The following is a 19,354-nucleotide window of genomic DNA, read 5'->3' as shown; positions in this document are numbered from 1 at the left end:
AAAGGGATATTTGTTGATGATTGTTCTCGATATCTAGCGTCGAGGTTAATTGGAAAATTTAAAGGGAAAAGGGTCGGTGAAATCTGGCTTAATGATGGTGTTGACGGAAGTGATAATAATTCTGATTGTGATGATGATGATGTTGTATCCGTAGAAATGTCTATTGGGTCGTTTACTAATTTTGGTTCACCTTGTGTATATAAGTGCGTTGTCCAATATGGTAGTCGTGTTGGGTCGGGGGGTTAAAGGGATTTTCACGTATTTGTTTAGATGATGGTGTTGAACCTAAGTAATCTGAGGGTATACTTGAGGTGCTACGTTGTGAAAGGAGTGGGGGAGTTTCTGGCGATGTACTATTTGGGTTTTCTGAAGTAGTTGGTGTTGGTTATTGGGGTATATCAAAATGAACTCTGGGGGTTTGAAAATTTCTGTTTCGTCGTGGATGTATAATTTGTCTATTTATTTCGACTGTATTTTAGTTTTGACTAATGTTTCTTATTCTAAATAATTCTTGTGGCAATGTTGGGTACAAGTTATATGTTGGTTCACTTAGGGGTGCCTGTCGCTGAACTGGTTCTAATGGTTCGGATAAGCGAGCGTGTCGTTCTTCAAAAGTGTATGGATTATCTTGGAAAGAAATTCGTGTGGATGTTTGGGGGTTTTGGGTAGTTGTAGGTATTGTTGGGTTTTCTTGGGATGATGTCGGTGAAGACTGATTTTGTGATTGTTGGTTAGCAATTTTTGAAAGTGTTCTGGTTGATTTTTTCTTAGTGGAAAAATTTATGTTTATTGTTGTATTCTTCAATGAAAAGATTTATAAGAATTGTTGCTAAAGCGAATGTGATTATTGCCTTTTTTTATACATTTGCACATTGTCAATATTAGGGATGATAAAAATGTTATGAAAATTACAAATAGTAAAAAAATATCTGTTCTACTAAAAATTGTTCTTATCATTTAAATAGACTTTAGATTATCGTACCTGTGAATATGGTCAATGATTTGGGAAAGTTGGAGATATATTTCAAATAAGGAGTAGAAAATTTAAAAAATGTTGCAAAAAATTATTTAAATGATTATAAAAGCGTCAAAAGTATCAAATAGAAATATAAATAAAAGTATGAGTAGTATGAAAAAGTTTATGAAAATATTGAAAATTGTATTTTTAAAGATATTGACTGATCGAGAGAAGAGCATTTAAGGAATGATTTCTTTGTCGAATATTTTTTGTTGTTTGAGGCGAGATTCAAGTGTGGTCGAGTTATTTATTGATTTTTTGACAAGTGGGTCGATTTTGTGAAAAGTTGTTGGGGGCTAAATTTATGGTGTTCGGGAGGTCTTCTTTGCTTTATTTTTATTTGTTGGGTGATCTGGGGTATTTTTGAGATATTTGTACTTTAGGCCAAATGAATATGGTCGCTTTTTACTTTATGCTAATTTACCATTTTTGGTTGGAGGGTTTTTGAGGTCTGAGTTGGGAAAATATTGTTGATCTTTGCGTTATTAGATAGGGGAGGGTTGTGATATTATGGTGGTATTTATTTTAGTAGTCAAGTTTTAGCGGTTTGCTTAATTTTGACCTGGAGGTTGTGAAGTTATACTTATAGATATGCCTGGAGTTTAATATTATTCGGCTAATAAGTTGGTGTTAGAGATATAGAAGGTGACGGATTTAAATGAATCCTTTTGGCTGAATCTGAACTAGAATTGTTGCGTGTTTGTCAGCATGTTATTTTGAAAAATGAAAGCTCAAAATGATCCAGAGATGCAAAGATTATTAATTTTAAAATTAAAGTTGTTTTTGAAATTCAACTTTCTTTAATATTTTAGATTGTGGGATGAATGTTTTGTAGTTTTTAAATGGTTGATTTCTAAGTCGTGATGATTCTCTATGTTCTGATTTTTCTACTTGTTCTTTTGGTAGAATTTTTTCTATCATTTTCCTGTTTTTTCTTTCTTTTTGAGGTATTTTTGGGTCTGGCGTTTTTGTATTGTTTTGAGTTGTGGTTTGTTTTTGATTTTGTTTTTCATGATGAACGTTGTGTTGTTCATCTATTTCTTTTTCTGCATGTGAATGATTTTGAATAACTTTTAAACCTGTGAAAGAATATAATTGAGTTGATTCGCGTAGCGCGTATTCTTTTGGGTAGTAGGGCAATAGATTGTTACGATGTTGAACAATTTCTTTTTTAATTGAATCTGTAAGTTTATACGTTACGTCAGTGGGTTTGGCAATTATTTGGTATGGTCCTTTTCGAAGGGGTTCTTATTTTTTAGAAATTCCTTTTTGGTTATTAAAGTTAGGTATTAACACAAATGTTCCAATTTTTAAATCTGTGGCTGGTGTAAAGCGTGAATTAATTTGGTCGTTAATATTTTGCCTTTGTAAAAATTTCTTTTTTACTTTTTGGTAAATTTCATTGTGTTTTTTTTAATCTCTATTTAAAATCCATTCGGTGTGTGTGCCGGAGGCTAATTTAAGAATTTGTGGGTGATGAAAATGATCTTCATCATGTGTGTGTAAAGGTAGGTTATAACAAATTGAGTCTTTATTTGGTTGGCAATAACCTTGTGCATTTTTATGGGATTTTGCTGTAAACATAATTGGTTTACGTGGCTTTTGATTAAAACCATTTCATATGGTGACATTCCTAGAGTTGTCGTGATTTGTGAATTATATGCTAAGGGAAATAATTTTACATCTGCTGACCATTCTGTGTATTTTGTATCATTTCCATTTATGATACATCTGAGATATTCTTGTAGTGAACGGTTCATACCTTCGACTAAACCGTTTGTCCAAGGTGCATGAGATGTACGTGGTTTATGTTTGATGTTATATAAGTGGCATAGTGTGATTATTTCATTATTTATGAATTCTGTACCGTTGTCTGTAACTAAGATTTCGGGTAATCCGAATTTAGCTATCCAGTGTTCATAAAGCGTCGTGTAGGCATAATAAGCGTTACAATGTGGTACTGGGTTGAGTGCTACATAATGTGTAAATGCGTCAACAATTACCATAATGTAGGAGTTTCCTTCAGAGGATGATGAAATTGGTCCTTTTGTATCGAATAAAATGCGATGGTTAAAATATAAACTTTGTCCTTTAAAATCTTGTTTTTGTGCTATTTGTTTTTGATTTGGGTAAGGTTTGTTGACATACTATACAATCATTGCATAATACTTTTATCCAAATTGGTGCATTTGGGAAATAAAAATTTTGCGTAAAGTTTGAGTATGTTTTCTCTGATCCGGAGTGTCCTTTAGTATTTTGTGTATGTGAGATGTTAAAAGCTATTAATATCATACTTAAAGGAAGACAGGGAACTTTAGAATCATTTAATTGATATTCTAAAAGATCTGTTTTTTCATTAATTGCTGTGTTATTAAATTTTCGGAAATATCGGAGGAGTGTTTTATTTCCTAAAATTGTGGTATCTGCTTTTACGGTCTTAGTTTTGTATTTGTGCCATGACTTTAGTTGTCTAATTACTGGGTCGAGATTTTGATATTGTTTTAAGAGTTCAAGTGTAATTTTATCTGTTGAGGGGAGAAAAATATTTTCAATTTCTAGTTTTGTTAGGGGAATTGTGTCAAGTGGGTCATGGAGGTCAAAAACTTGATTTATTGTGTATTTTGAATCATTTGTTTGTGGTCCTGATAAATTCATTTTATCAGTTAAATTTTCTTTTTCAATTAATGGAAAAAGGTCTTTTTTATGCGAGTGGTGTTTTATTCTTTTTTGTTGAGTGTTATTTATTATCCATTGTGATTATGGAATTGGTTTGAAAGTTGATGTTCCTAGTAAATCAACTTTGTAGTGATTATGTTGGCAATCTAAGTAAAGTGGAAAGAAAATGTTGTAGGTTATTAATCTGTGATTGATCAATGTCAGTTTTTACTGCATATTTGCATTCTAATCGGGGTGATGTTTCATCTTTTGCGAGATAAAATTTAATATTTTTTGGTATTTCAACTGTAGTTTTTCGTGTGAGTAGTTCAGGTGGCGTATTTCGACCTAATGTATCTGGTAACGCAAGATTTTTTCCTGCTGTCCAAACTTTATGTAAGTTTGGAAATTTCATTAGAATTAGATGAAATCTATAAACTCTATGATTTGGATTTGACTTTTGTGTAAAGAGAAAAATAATTGGTTTATGATCTGTGAACAGAACTGTTGGGTGTTTTGATCCAAGTATCAGAAATTCATATTCTGTAAGTGTATAAATTATAGCTGTAAATTCTCTCATTAGAGTTGAGAGTCGTAGCTCTGCTTGAGTGAATAATCGTGAATTTGCTGATATAAGGTTCATTTTATTTGTACCACTATGTGATTGTAGCAAGGCTGCGCTGATGCCAAAATTTGAAGCATCGCACATTGCATAGAATGGTTGATTTGGATCTGGAATTGTATTTGAAATTTGTTCAGCTAAAAGTTTTTTAATTTCTTCAAATCGTGTTTGATGTTCAGTGGTCCATTCAAAGTTATTTTCTTGTCTGAGGATGTTATAGAAGGGTCTTAAGTATAATTGCATTTTATAAACATATTTACTTAAGAAATTTAACATTCCAAGGAATTCTTGGATTTTCTTTTTGTTTGTTGGTGGCTGAAGTCTTTGAATTGCATTAATGCGTGATTTTAATGAAATGATAGTGTTTCGTTCAAAATTATGTCCTAAAAATTTAACTAGTGTTAGAAAGAAGTGTGATTTATCGGGAGCGGCCTTCAGATTTTCGTTCTGAAGTATTTTATGATACTGTTCTAAGACTGTAAACATTTCTTCTTTGGTTTGTGATTGCATAAAAACATCGTCTAAATAGGTAATTGCATTTTTCTTGAGTATTAGTGGTCTAAAAATTTTACTCATAAAAGCTGAAAAAGCTGCTGGTCCTATGGATATTCCATAGAATAAGCGATTAAATTCATATTGTTGATTTCCAATAACAAATTGCGTTAAACGTCGTGATTTTTCATCTAGTGGCATTTGATTGTATGCACTATTCATATCTGCGGTTGTAAAGTATTTTCCATTTATCTTTGTTAAGATAACTTGTATTGGTTCAATAGGCCAATTGCATTTTGATTCATCAATTAGTGAATTGAGATATCTAGCGTCTAAAACTATTTTTAGTGATTCGCCTTTTGCTAGAATGATAACAGGGTTCATAAAAGTGTTACCTTTTGGTTGTTCTTCCTTATTTACTGGTGAGATAATTTTGTATTGTTCTAAGATGTCAGGTAATCTATTTATTTTGTCGTGTAAGTGAATTGGTACTTTACTGGCTCTTTGTTTTTTGAAAACTGCGTCGGGTTTTAATGGGAGATGTAGTGATGAACTGATTTTTCCAACGTCAAATTTTGATGTTGCGTAGACTGTTGAATATTTTAACAGTTGCTTTGTTAATTTATCAAATTCGGTTTGTGTAATTTGTGAATGTTCAAAATTAAACATTGTTAAAAATTTTTGTTGTTCTTTTGTGGAATTTGTTATATTGAAAGTTGGTTTAAAATATGGTGTTTTTGTGAAGTAATCTGTGTTTCTTTTTTCATTACTTATTATATTATTTATGGATAATTCTTCGTCAAGAATTGTGGATTGGCAAATATCTAATAATTGGAGTATATTATTAACGCGGTAGGCTACTTCATTTATGGGTGAAATTGTAGCATTTGTTTCACAATATCCTAAAAGTCCTAAGGGTAATGTTACTTGATATGGTGTATTGTTATACACGTGTAACGAAATGATGTCGGAATTCGTGTTTTTCAGATATTTGTGAATAGGTTTAAATTCAAAGTCTGACATAAAAAGTTGTTGTTTATTTTGACTTTTATCATACTGGTGAACTTGTTTTATTGAAAAATTATATATATTTCCTGATAGTGGTTTCAGGTGTTTCCGTTGTTGATTGTAAATTGGGTAAAATTTTGAGAAGAATGGTGGTTGTTTGTTTATTCTTTGGAAGAATGTTAGGGCTGTATTTTTTGTTTTTGTGTACTTATCTTTGATTAGTATTTTACTATTTAAGATGTTGATTGTTGGTATATATTTAGATATAAATGGTATGCCAATGATATTGTGCTTAATATCAGTAATATGAAAAATTTGTTTAAACGGTTTGTTTAAAATTTTGTTTTGCTCCATCGTTCTCGTGGGGAGAAGGAATAATTGGATTTTTCCATAATTTCCTAATGTTGATCCTTGTGCTGTTGCTAGTTTACTAGAGGTTGCAAGAGGCGTTAATTTTGGATGTAATGTTTTGATTTCATTCCATGTTGGAATATTAATTATATTTGATTCTGCTCCTGAATCAATTAAAAAATCAATTTCAAGATCTGGTGGTTGAAATATTTTGTTTCTTGGGCTTTCTAAGAGAAATGGAATTGTCCAAATTTTTTCCCTGGGTTGTTCTTTTTGTATATTTTGATAAATATGTTTTGTGTTTGAGCATTGTGTTTCATCTTTTTCATCGGGTTTAATGACCGTGTTAATTTCGTTTACTTCTTGTGTAGTTTGTGTAGTATCACTGGGTCTAATATAGTAATTGTGAAGGAGTTCCAATTGATTTTCATATATATGTGAAGTAAAAGGTTGTTCATATATGATAGGTTCATAGTCGTTTTCGACTGTTATAATGTTTACAGAGATGGTCTTATCTGTATCACTTTCTGTATCTGACGATTCACAATTTATATGATTTAATTGTAGTTCGTTATTTCCTGTATCATCAATACCTGGGGGGTCTGATGTTGTTTCTTCATTTGTCTGCACTTGATTAATGTGTCTTTGATGTTTTGGTGTGCTACTTCTGTATCGATGTTTAGAATAATGGTAATGGTTATTGTTCCTGTGTGGTGACTGGGAATAATTTCTGTATCGATTATTGTAACTTGAGTTTCGATTTTGTGAATTATTTCGTGATCTGTTTTGATAATTATCGTTTGATCTGTGATAGTTTGATCTATTGTATGAATTATTTCTTGATCGATTGTTCGGGTAATTCTGATTTCGATTGTTTGAATAACTTCTATTTCTATTATGTGAATAGTTTCTATTTCTGTTGTATGATGAGTTTCGTGATTGATTATTGGAATAGTGTCTATTCCGTGGGTTTGATTGGCAACTGGATCCAGAAACGAAATGTGTTGTATTGGAATTTGATCGTGAATAGTTATTTTGGTTATTTTGGCTATTCGATCGATTATATCTATTTTGTGCAGAATTTCGTGTATTTCTTCGTTCGGGTGATCTTCCTCTATAACTTGAGTTATATGGTGATTGATTCCTTGTGTAATTTGTGTTGTTCGGAAGTGGTTTTCCTGAACTGTTATTACTATATATATTTTTGTTAGGTAGATTTTGGTCTTTTTTCATGTATTGATAGAACGATTCATTTGGTTCTTTATGCTTTTGAGGTTTATTCTGATTGTCTTGTTGTTTTTGTCTACATGCGGAAATACTGTGTCCGTATCGTCGGCAATAGTTACACCATTTTTTGAAAGATAGTTTGCCTTTAAAGTTTGGATGTTTTTCGTAGATATTTAGTATTTCAGTGATTTTTTCAATCAGGTCTGTGTCTAATTCCTGTATGTTATTTATATGTGTAGTGTTTGTTTCAATTCGATTAACATATTGTAGTTTTAGATTTTCTGTTTCTTCGAGTTTCATTGTGATTTCTGCTTGTTCTAGTTTATCTACTAATTTTCGAAAATCTAAGTCTGGTTCTCGAATTGAGGAAGGATGAGATGCTCTCTTTTTTATCGCTATTTTCCTTAATTGAGTTGTTAAGGTCATCATTAAAATTTCTGTCATTTTTGTGTTTTTATAGTCATGGGTTTTAAGTGAGTATGCTTTTCGAACTAGTGTTTCGATACGTACTGCTAATTGTTTAATTGTTTCATTTGGTAATCTGCGGATTTCGTTGTATAAAACTCTTTGGTGTTGTTTGTTTCTTTCAGAGTCAAACATTTTTGAAAATTCTTGTGTGAATCTTTCCAGTCTGATTTTATTTCTATGGGTAATACTGAAAACCATTTTTGAGCTCCGCCATCTAGGGTTGTTTGTATTAGTGCTGTGCGTCTATGTATCCAATTTTGATGTAGTGGCGTATTAATTGGTTCAGGTCCTATATTCAAAATTAAATTTGCTGTTACTGCATTTAGATAATCTTCTACAGAATATTCAGGGTCTGTTCCTGTGAATACCATCAGTGGTTTTTTGTTGGATGTTATTGATGATCCACCCATGAGGTATGGATTCATTGTCATCTGTAGTGATTCTGCGGCATTTGGCATTTGTGAGAATTTGAAAGTTGATTTTTTGTTATTTCGTGTTGCTGAAGGTAATATGGAAGCGGTATTTCATTTTGCATTTGAGTTGGTTGATAAGAATGTGTTAACATTGGATTTTGTTGTTGTATTGGTTGAAAAGATTGTGTGTTAAATGGGTTTTGTAAATTCATTTGTTGTGGATTTTGTATATCTGTTGGGTTTTGTGGGTAAATTTTTATATTTTGAGATGGTTGAGATTGTCGCGGTCTCTGTGTGCGATATTCTTTAGTATATGGTGCAAAAATATCTGGTTGGTGATAATCATCTTCATCAGATGATAAATAGTTTGTATTATATGGTGTTTGTTGTTTATTTTTATTCTGTTGAAAGAATGGGTAATTTTCACTATAGTCCTGCGTAGATCGTGGATTATCTGGAAAATTTACTGAATTGGTCGATGTTTTCGGGAGATTCCAATAATGGGAATATACGTGATTTAAATTTTGTGTGTTTTTTCGGGGAGGTTGGTTTGTGAGCATAATTATAATTGTGTTCTGCAAAGGTATTTCTTGTGAATGCTTTTCGTGTTTTTGATGGTATTGTCATTGTTCTATACGTTTGATAATCCATATGTGAATATTTTGGAGCAACCGAAGGTTTAACGGTTGATTGTAAGGTTACTTGTGTTAGTGATGTATTTGTATTTCTTGCTGTTGTCAAATTAGGGTGTATTGGTGAAATACTTTGTTGTGTAGTTGTTGTTGTTTGGACGATTTCTTCATTTATGAAGTGTGATGGTGTTTGAATATCTTGTTGTGTAAGATTTCTGGTTCCATTAAGGTTTTCATTACGTATGACCGTCAAATTTAAACTGTTATTTCGTGTATCAGGTAAAAATGTATTATAATTCAATAGTGTTGCATCAATGGTCAATGGTATTACTTTTACATAATCTTTGTGATAAGATATTGTACTTATTGCTTGACTTGAGATAGCTTGTGGAATATTTAGAAATGCATGAGACCATTCAGGGTCCCAAACGTAGTCTGTTTGTTCTGAAAGAACAGTGTCGTCATTTGTATTTTGAGGTCTAAAATTTTTTCTTGCTTGTGAAATTAAATCTAAATTGTGGGTAAAATAATCTATTATAAACCATGCTAAAATCTTTTGTAAGTCATGTTTAGTGTGTTGTGAAACATCATCTTAGGTGAAATTTTCGCGAATTATATGTAGAAATGTTGAAAATACTGTGATTTCATTTCGTACTTTTGTATGTCTGGATGTTTCAGTTGGTGATTTACTTTGAACTTCTGTTTTTTCTAATATAGTTATATAACTATATATTATTGTTAAGACTTCGTTAGTGAATATAGAGTTTGCTCTTTGTGAATTATGATATTGTATGCTTTTGATATATTCTATGAATACTTTTGAAAATTCTAATTCAATATCGTCTGTTTGAATTATATATTTACGATGGGCTGTATTTGGTGTACTGAATTCTATGGTGTAGATTCCATATTGTTGTTTTAGATTACATATGTCTTTCAAATAATGTTCAATAATTTGTCTTTTGATTTTTACATCTGGGAATTCTTGTTTGCATGGGCTGATTCCTGGTTCAAACAAAATTACGAGTAAGTTCTTGCAAAAATCATGTTGTACTCTATCATCGAGTGAATCTATAAGAAAGGGATCAACTGCTTCGTCATCTGGACTATCGTCACTTTGAGTGTGGCTCATTTTTTCGTTTGATGACTATTAATATATAACTATCGATGTGTCTAATTGGTTGATTCCAATTATACAAGTGTACTGGTTTGTGTTTGTATTGCTTTTTTATTCTTCTTTTTCCTCTTTTTGATGAATTTGAAGTTGTTTCTGAGTCGGAAAATATAATTGATCATGAATGGGACAATTTTTATCTATTGATTCTTTTAATTTGTTTAGTTCGTCTAAACTGCTGGCTTCTGATTCAGAAAATGCGTTTCTATTTTTTGAAAATCTTTTTCCGTGTGATTTGTCTTTGTTTGTTTATAATTTTCCTTTTTAATGTTTGTCGTTTTGTACTAATGTATCCAACTGTTTGTGTGTGAGGTGTGATTACAAGGTCGTATTTTTTGTTATCTATTTCACAGTTGTGTAAAACGATTGTTTAATTATTTCCTAAGTTTTTGAATGACATAAGGTTTAGGATGAGGGATGCAAGAAGTTGTTAGTTATTTCTATTTCCTTAGACTGTTAGTCCTTACGATTTTTTGGTTAGCCTAACCTGGGTCTTTTTGTTCAGGATTGGAGAGAAAAGTATATCGATTCCGAAGAATGATGTTTTTACTTTCTCGTAGCTAGTCTAAGCTAAGGTGTTAACTTACTTAATCTTAATTAGGGGTAGTGATTGTGTTCAAGGGTTGGAGAATAGTAAATCGATCCACAAGGTGCAGGTATGATTAGAACGCAAGTAGTTCGTTAGATACTATTTTAAACTCACTAAGTCTAAGATCTATCCTGGGTCTGGTAAGAGGAGGGTTCAAGTGAAGGATGAATAACCGAAGTTCTTCACTGTTTATCTTAATTTGAATGGTTAGTTTTATTAAAAAATTTCTATTAGTCCTGGGTCTTTTGGAAAGGTTGGATAGTGAATCGACGTTTGAGGTCGTTAGACACTTGCTAAGTGGGTGGGGGAGAACAAAATTGTTCTTTTTGATCCAAGGATAGGCCTTGATGATCAGGTTTTAAATTTAATGAGATAGAAAATTTATTAAGATCCAAGGATAAGCCTTGATGATCTGATTTTTAAAATTAAGTGAATTTAAGTTTAAAATGGTTTAAATTTATTTAATAAAAAAATTTAGTTTTTGAATGATATTAGTGAGCTTATGATTGCTGTTATGTTTAGGTGATGAAGCTGGAACAACAAGATGATTTATGGTTACTAACAATTTATTGTCATGCTACTAATTTTTATTTTTATTTTCAATAAATATTTTTCAAATATGTTTTATATAATACTGCAGAAATTAAGAAAACGATCTGAGATCTTTTTATCAATCGCTATTGTACATTAATAATTTTGTTTAGCGCCTGAAATGATCATGAAGATTTAATTCAAAATTTTATGTTTGCAAATGAAAATCTAAATTCATTGCTAATAAGATTCTAAAAACAAAAGTTTGTGTTGGCTTTTGCTGTACAACCATCAAACTAAATGGTAAGTTTCTACTTAATCGTATATCGTCTCTTGTCCGAGGTCTTCTTCCAATTCCGGGTTGTCCTAGTATCGTTCGGAATATCGGCTCTGATCTATTGAGTCGTAGAGACATTTCAATTAAATTTTTATCGTGGAACATTTTGAAAAAGTTTTGTCTAAATTCTAATCTATATTTGGTTAGTTTTAAGCTATTAAGGTCTTATTCGAGACTTATGGTCGCACCAGATGAGTTAGGACCGATGTGGTTAACTCATAGAGTGATTTCGGATAGTACACCGTCTGCTCGTCACGCTATCTTATTTTCGGCCGGATAGATTCGTGCAACTTCTTAGTCTAATACCGATCCTAATCTTACTCTTACACTTACTAGTCTCAGGGTGTTAAACTAGTCTATGCTGGGCTCAATAGATCTAGAGTATACTGGTTTATTGCGGCAGCTGAGGTTCTCTTGGAGAGGCAACTAATTTCTGAGTTAAATTCAAATCTCTTTGGTGCTGAAATTACAAGTAATTTCAGCACTTACAAATAAGTGGGTTGTTAGTTAGATGGATTATGATTGGTTAATATTAAATATTTTACAGTGGTAAAATATCCAATTTATCCAATCATAAAAAGTAGTTTAGATCAGGTTCCATAAATTAGCTCAGTTCGAAAAAAAACCGTATCAAGAGGTAAAATTTTTATTCCGCTGGAAAATTTGAAAAAAAAATTCCACTTTCGAAGTTGAATTCGATCACGCTTTTCGTAACCTTTACACTTAAGCTGTTCGGCAGTAGAACTTGCCAAAGTCAAACCACGAATAATTAAATTTCAGCCTGAACAAACTTTACGACCAAAAAAAATTCCATAAAAAAATCATCAGCGGCTCTTTTCCAGTTCCCTCCCCCCTTTCAAATTCAAATTTGAAAAGCTTCTTTACCGTTGTCATAATGCAATGAAATTTGGCGTGGTGAACAAATCGACAACTGTGAATAGATTTGTTCTTCATACTTTACAGCGTAATATCACGCATTTAGCCGTAATAACACGTATAACTAACATAAAACTCGTTATTTTGAAAGGAGGGAAACTGGAAAAGAGCCTCATCAGCACCTATATGAGTCTGAACTATGTCCAACTACTCTTAATAAAAAGCTAGAATCAATTATAAATTGTGCCAATGAGGGAGTGAAAATCTGTCTGAAAACCATCCGAAATTTGGTCTGAAAAACGAAAATAATCAGATCACAGATTAAACGTTTTTGCTCTGCTCCGACCACTCCAATAGTGAAAAGTTCAACACCTTCTGTTAGTGTTGAGAAAAATTGTTCTAATTATTTTCAGTTTTCAGACTAATTTTGAAAAAAAATGGATGAATTTAGACAAAACTGGCTGACACCTTACTTAAATCGGCTACAATGTTGACGTTCTTCTCTAAATATTATTACTTTTAATGGTTTTTTACATAGAGGCGAAGCTGCGCTTCGCAAACAAGCGAAAAAGAAAACGCCAAGAGGCATCTTTGAAGGGGCCAAAAAAGAGAAAAGAAGTTTAAAAAATTATGGAATTTGAAAAAATTGAACTCTAGAGCAAATTCAGCCTCCGGCCTTAAAAGTGCCACCGAAAGGAGAACTAATATTTGTGACTATGTTTAAAAAAATTCACTTTGTAGCATCATACTACGTAGAGCTTGTATAAATACTTCTTACAGTTTATTTTTTAGTTTATTATTTTTCTTTTCATTCAGTAACCCTTTGCCTCAAAAAAAATGGCAGAGAAAATGAAAAATTATTGCAAAAAAACTCGTTTGTTCGTTTTGTTCCGACCATTGAAACCAGTAGGAACTTTGAATTCGTGTGTTTTATTTTTTTTCTAGCTTCCCACGCAAAACCAGGTATCACAAATAATCATCGGAGTGGGTTGTTTGATACATCATATTAAAGCCCTTTCAGTCGTAATTCAAAAGACATTTAAAGGTCGTCACAGTATCGGTGGGTTGTTAGTTAGATGGATTATGATTGGTTAATATTAAATATTTTACAGTGGTAAAATATCCAATTTATCCAATCATAAAAAGTAGTTTAGATCAGGTTCCATAAATTAGCTCAGTTCGAAAAAAAACCGTATCAAGAGGTAAAATTTTTACTCCGCTGGAAAATTTGAAAAAAAAAATCCACTTTCGAAATTGAATTCGATCACGCTTTTCGTAACCTTTACACTTAAGCTGTTCGGCAGTAGAACTTGCCAAAGTCAAACCACGAATAATTAAATTTCAGCCTGAACAAACTTTACGACCAAAAAAAATTCCATAAAAAAATCATCAGCGGCTCTTTTCCAGTTCCCTCCCCCCTTTCAAATTCAAATTTGAAAAGCTTCTTTACCGTTGTCATAATGCAATGAAATTTGGCGTGGTGAACAAATCGACAACTGTGAACAGATTTGTTCTTCATACTTTACAGCGTAATATCACGCATTTAGCCGTAATAACACGTATAACTAACATAAAACTCGTTATTTTGAAAGGAGGGAAACTGGAAAAGAGCCTCATCAGCACCTATATGAGTCTGAACTATGTCCAACTACTCTTAATAAAAAGCTAGAATCAATTATAAATTGTGCCAATGAGGGAGTGAAAATCTGTCTGAAAACCATCCGAAATTTGGTCTGAAAAACGAAAATGATCAGATCACAGATTAAACGTTTTTGCTCTGCTCCGACCACTCCAATAGTGAAAAGTTCAACACCTTCTGTTAGTGTTGAGAAAAATTGTTCTAATTATTTTCAGACTAATTTTGAAAAAAAAATGGATGAATTTAGACAAAACTGGCTGACACCTTACTTAAATCGGCTACAATGTTGACGTTCTTCTCTAAATATTATTACTTTTAATGGTTTTTTACATAGAGGCGAAGCTGCGCTTCGCAAACAAGCGAAAAAGAAAACGCCAAGAGGCATCTTTGAAGGGGCCAAAAAAGAGAAAAGAAGTTTAAAAAATTATGGAATTTGAAAAAATTGAACTCTAGAGCAAATTCAGCCTCCGGCCTTAAAAGTGCCACCGAAAGGAGAACTAATATTTGTGACTATGTTTAAAAAAATTAACTTTGTAGCATCATACTACGTAGAGCTTGTATAAATACTTCTTACAGTTTATTTTTTAGTTTATTATTTTTCTTTTCATTCAGTAACCCTTTGCCTCAAAAAAAATGGCAGAGAAAATGAAAAATTATTGCAAAAAAACTCGTTTGTTCGTTTTGTTCCGACCATTGAAACCGGTAGGAACTTTGAATTCGTGTGTTTTATTTTTTTTTCTAGCTTTCCACGCAAAACCAGGTATCACAAATAATCATCGGAGTGGGTTGTTTGATACATCATATTAAAGCCCTTTCAGTCGTAATTCAAAAGACATTTAAAGGTCGTCACAGTATCGAGAAAAACAGATTTAAAAATTTGATTTTTAGTCAGAATTCGAAAAATAAAGCAAGCGAGCAGGCTTACAATAGCTTACTTATGCTTAGATTGAGCCGTTAAACTTAGTTTTACTCAAGTAAATTTAGTTTTTTAGCTACAAAAAATGATTGTCAAGTTTGTTTATTTTACTTGAATGTCGAACATGCTCAAGTTCTACTTTTCCGCTTGATACTTTAATCAAACCAGGCAAAAAAAACTAATTTGCAAAACAAACTTGGGGTACTCGGCGCACAGAACTGGCTATCCTTGTCCTTAATTTTCATTTTTTCTGAAATATCGTGGTCGGAATCAGGGGCGGATCTAGGATTTTCTTGAGGGGGGGGGCGGATTTTCAAAAAGTTTTTGAAAATTTAGACGACCCTTTTTTAGGTCGACCAAATTGATTTTTCGAGCTCTCCCAAAGCACTGTTTTTCGCCCTAAATTTAAATTTTGAAAAAACAGTCAAAAAAGCCGTTTTTGGGCCCCAATCTTTGGAGAGTACTAAGAACAACAAAAATAGGCCAGCTCAAAAAAATTTTCTGTAAAAATTACAACTGACAAATATCGCTTTCTTGCAGGCCTCGTTTCACATTCCTCGTGAAATCTATGATTTTCACTTCTAGCTAGCGTTTTTGGTGATCCTACCTGGATTGTTCATAGATGTCAGCTTGTGGTGATGCTTTTGAGACAGTGTTGACTCTGTAGGGCTAGGAGTAGGCTTGTTCACTACCTTTCCCTTCAGCTGAGATATCTTTCCTGGTTGAGGCGGAAAATTCTTCAACTCTTCCAGCTTATTGAACCCTTGTGAACTTTCACCTCGTTCATTCAAATCAGTTTCCACAAACAAATTTTTCAAATTTTTTTTCCTCTTGGTGAGAATTGGCACATGCTCGTGTCTGACTCCTTCGGTGCGCATTTTTGCATCAATACTCACAAAGTCTTCTTCGTAATGTTTCGCCCTCGACCGGTTTATTCTTTGCTGCAAGTCTTTCTGATGATTGAGAGCGTCAATTGTTTTCGTTTTAGTACCGCCTTGGGATTGTAGTATGTCCTGTGCTATTTTGAAGGCGTCGAAGTTTTTGTCCGGAGGCTGCAACCACGCCGCATCACTATTCATTTCTTGCTGATTCTCAGAAATCTGACCTTTCCTTTTATCTTCATGAGTACTTTCCCCAGCACCAGCCACGGGCATGGATTTCAAGGCGTAGTTCTCTGCTTTAGAATCGCCAGATGCGCAATCGTCGTAGTTTTTCATTCGCATCTTTGAGAACTCTTCCTCTGTTGCCGTCAGATGTGAAACTGGATCTCTGTTATAAAGCGACTTTGCTAAACTGTGACTAGGTCCTCCAATGATTTGACCAGAAGAATTGGAAGACGTAGCAGCTTGTTTATCTCTGACCAAATTGTAGTTCGACAGCTCTGCACTTGGGTCTATAATCTGAGAGACTGCATACGAAGTTCTAGGCATGATTCCCATTGATGATTCATGATTCACAGCCGACTGATGGATCCTTTCATTCGCCTTTTCGGCATCACTTTTAGACGTTCCACAGAGAGCATCACTATCCGTTCTTGAATCTGTCAGAAGATTTTTCATGTCTCCTTTTCCAATTGAGATTTCTGAGTTTTCATCAGGAAAATTTCCATGCAGAGATTTCATTTGCAGATAACGAGGCATCGGAGTCTGGTCACTGAGAAGATACCGCGTCAAGGAGCTCGATGTTTTCCCACTTGAGGGCTCGAACGCTGTGTTCTGGCGTTTTGAAGACTGTCCTGACTTTAAACAAAATATCGCGTTGAAATTTTTACGTTCAGGCAGATTCACTTTCAAGCAAACATTCCAATTTGAAATTGAAGAAACCGACGAGACGCCAACTTCCAGAAGTACTTATTATTTAACAAAAAAATTTAACTTTGAAGATACTTACTTTAATTGGCGGTAAAGCTGTAGAAGTTGATGCTTTCAATTGTGTGGTTTTTGTCGCTTTTAAGGATAAATTCTTCTCCTTCCTCGTCTTCCTTTGGTGCATTTTCATTCTCAGATTTGCTAATTTCACAGCCATTCGTGTCGGTTCGTCGTGATCCGATTCATCTTCATCTTCGTTGTTTGATTGGTCTTCATGAGTATCGTCTTCATCGTCCTCATCATCGCTTTCTGTGTCCTTCTGAGCCCTTGTTGTTCCAACAGAAGCTCTCACTTTCTCACATCGTGACCCGGAGCTGTTTAAGGACACTTGTTATTTTTCTTCACATATGTCATTAGAAAAGAAAATCTTATGAAAAGTAAAACTTACCTGGAAGCCGAAGAAGGCGCTGAGCCATCGTTTCTGTCCACAACTCTGTATAAATTGACCTGCTGACCGTTTCTCAAAACCAATATTGTAAAGTGATTGTTTGATGACGAATTGAGCTTGCGAGACAATTGTTCTCTAAAAGATACATTTGTATGAGCAAAAACTTTTCCGAAATTTGCATATTGTTATTTTTAAAAAGGGGCCCTTCCATATTGTTAGTGACTAGGAGAAATTAATTGATGGTCAGTAAATCAAACTTCAATTGACTCAAAAATTCCATCGGACTAAAGTTGTGACGATTTCTGCCTCTTGCACAACTAGCTTTCCAGGAGCCGCTCATTCACTTAATTAGCACTCAAAGTCATGCATTAACAAATGCGTCGTCTAGCAATTTTCATAACCCGAACAAGACACATCTAAGACTTACTTCGCTTCCATCAAATCAATGTCTCTCAGAACTGGTTCTTCAACGGGAACTAGAAACACAGCAATATGTCAAAAACTTCGTCAAAATAAGTCGAGATGCCCAAAATTTGTGAACCACTATTTGAGTCCTGAGATGATACAGCATGAGTGTTTATTGGTCAATATGGTGGGCCAACTAATGTTTTTCGAATGTAATACGTCTTAATAATACAATTTTATCGCCTAAATACATAATAGCTTCGCATTACCTCTGCGTGTGTTAATGGGTCCTCCGCGCATACCGAGTACTAATTTCAGAGTAGCACCATTTCTGATATTATACTCGCGAAGGGTATAGTTATCTCTCATCTCGCAATTGTCGTACAAAAGATGCTGCTGACTGATGGGAATTCCTGAAAGCAAATTAATAACAACACCAGGTTAATGCACTTATATTTTTTCTGAGAACCCACCTTCCAGCCGTTGAATTTTGTCTTTAATCGAAATAACAGCTTCAAAAGATGAGACTCGAACTTCAAATGCCGTGCCAGTTAAAGTCTCCACGTACACCATCATCGGGCTAAGTCTGACTCCCTTTTGCGGATCAAAGGAATTTGGCAATCCATCTTCGCCATCCTCGTAGTCGTCTTCTTCGTCTAGAGCACCATTCTCATCATAATCATACCCATCATCCTCATCTTCATTACTCGCTTCACGCGAGTTTCCTCTTTCGTCGGACGAGGATCCTGCCGCATCTCCGAAAGTATACAACGGCATTAACACTCTGAATTTTAATTAAATCTTGCATTAGCACACTAACAGTGTAGAACTATGATTTTTAACAAGTAATCAGAAGGTCAAAAGTACAATAATAATAATAATAATAATCATAAACAAGAATTTAGGAAAAATAGATCCAAGGGAGTTAGCTCCCTTTTAGTTTTTGTCAAATCGAAAGTTTTAATGTTTTTACAATTCGTGCATCGGCAGCCAATTCTCCACGAGCATGGATCGTTTTCGTTGAACTTCTCTTTCAAATATCTCCAGAAAACATACGTTTTAAGTTCTTTCATGTTTTCGTGCTCTATGATATCGAATTTGAGGTGTTCATTCAAGTCGTTCGTGATATTGCAGGCTCTCAGGAAAAAGGCAGATTCTAATTTTTGCAGTCGAAATTGTTTGCTTTCGTATTTTTTCATACTCGCATATCTTGTTTGTCCTTTTTCCTTAACACTTATGAATTTTTTCCATTGTAGGTCAGTTTTACCAGGTAGGATTTTGTGCAGTAGCAGTGGAATGTGTAGTTCATGATAAAGTGACAGAGGAAGGATATGTAGGGAAATCAATCGACTTTGTATTCTTGAGTTGGACTCAATATCCATGCTGTTGCTTTCTTATGTACACTTTCAATTTCTTTGAATTTCTTTCAATTTCTTTCAATTTCTTTCAATTCAAGAAAAAATTGAAAGAATTTTACGTGAGTGAATTGAGAAACAATCCTATATGTACTAATACAAATACGTGGCGTGATTACCGTTTTTGCTAGTTCTATATTTTTTAATTCAGTTTAATTTTTCACACATTGCTTGAAAGAGAAACTGTATATACTCTGTATATACGTTGTATAATTGGACTATCTGTAAAATTGTTTGTAAAGTTTTATTACCAGCTTGTTCCTAATTCTTAAATCTTTAATTTTCTATAGTATCCGAAACTTCATATACTTTAATCAACCAATTTCCGAA

General features: G+C 33.4%; 2 protein-coding genes across 2 annotated transcripts in view; one reads left to right on the top strand and one right to left on the bottom strand.

The window, feature by feature from the left end:
• LOC134841940 (uncharacterized) overlaps nt 1-18,389 on the bottom strand; it is a 29,562-nt gene extending 11,173 nt beyond the window's left edge. The window contains exons 1-6 of the mRNA XM_063858038.1: nt 18,083-18,389; nt 17,879-18,022; nt 17,632-17,680; nt 17,205-17,339; nt 16,839-17,130; nt 15,556-16,687 (exon numbers count right to left, since the gene is read on the bottom strand). Coding sequence (XP_063714108.1) covers nt 15,556-16,687; nt 16,839-17,130; nt 17,205-17,339; nt 17,632-17,680; nt 17,879-18,022; nt 18,083-18,386 — 2,056 coding nt within the window. The 5' untranslated portion in view covers nt 18,387-18,389. The remainder of the gene's footprint in view (nt 1-15,555; nt 16,688-16,838; nt 17,131-17,204; nt 17,340-17,631; nt 17,681-17,878; nt 18,023-18,082) is intronic.
• Nucleotides 1-19,354, top strand: part of LOC134841416 (microtubule-associated proteins 1A/1B light chain 3C-like) — a 393,097-nt gene that overhangs the window by 56,463 nt on the left and 317,280 nt on the right. The gene's annotated exons all lie outside the window — the stretch shown is intronic.

This window comes from Symsagittifera roscoffensis, chromosome 3, assembly GCF_963678635.1.
Source record: "Symsagittifera roscoffensis chromosome 3, txSymRosc1.1, whole genome shotgun sequence".
NCBI lineage: Eukaryota > Metazoa > Xenacoelomorpha > Acoela > Convolutidae > Symsagittifera > Symsagittifera roscoffensis.
This window is presented reverse-complemented; position numbering and strand designations above follow the sequence as displayed.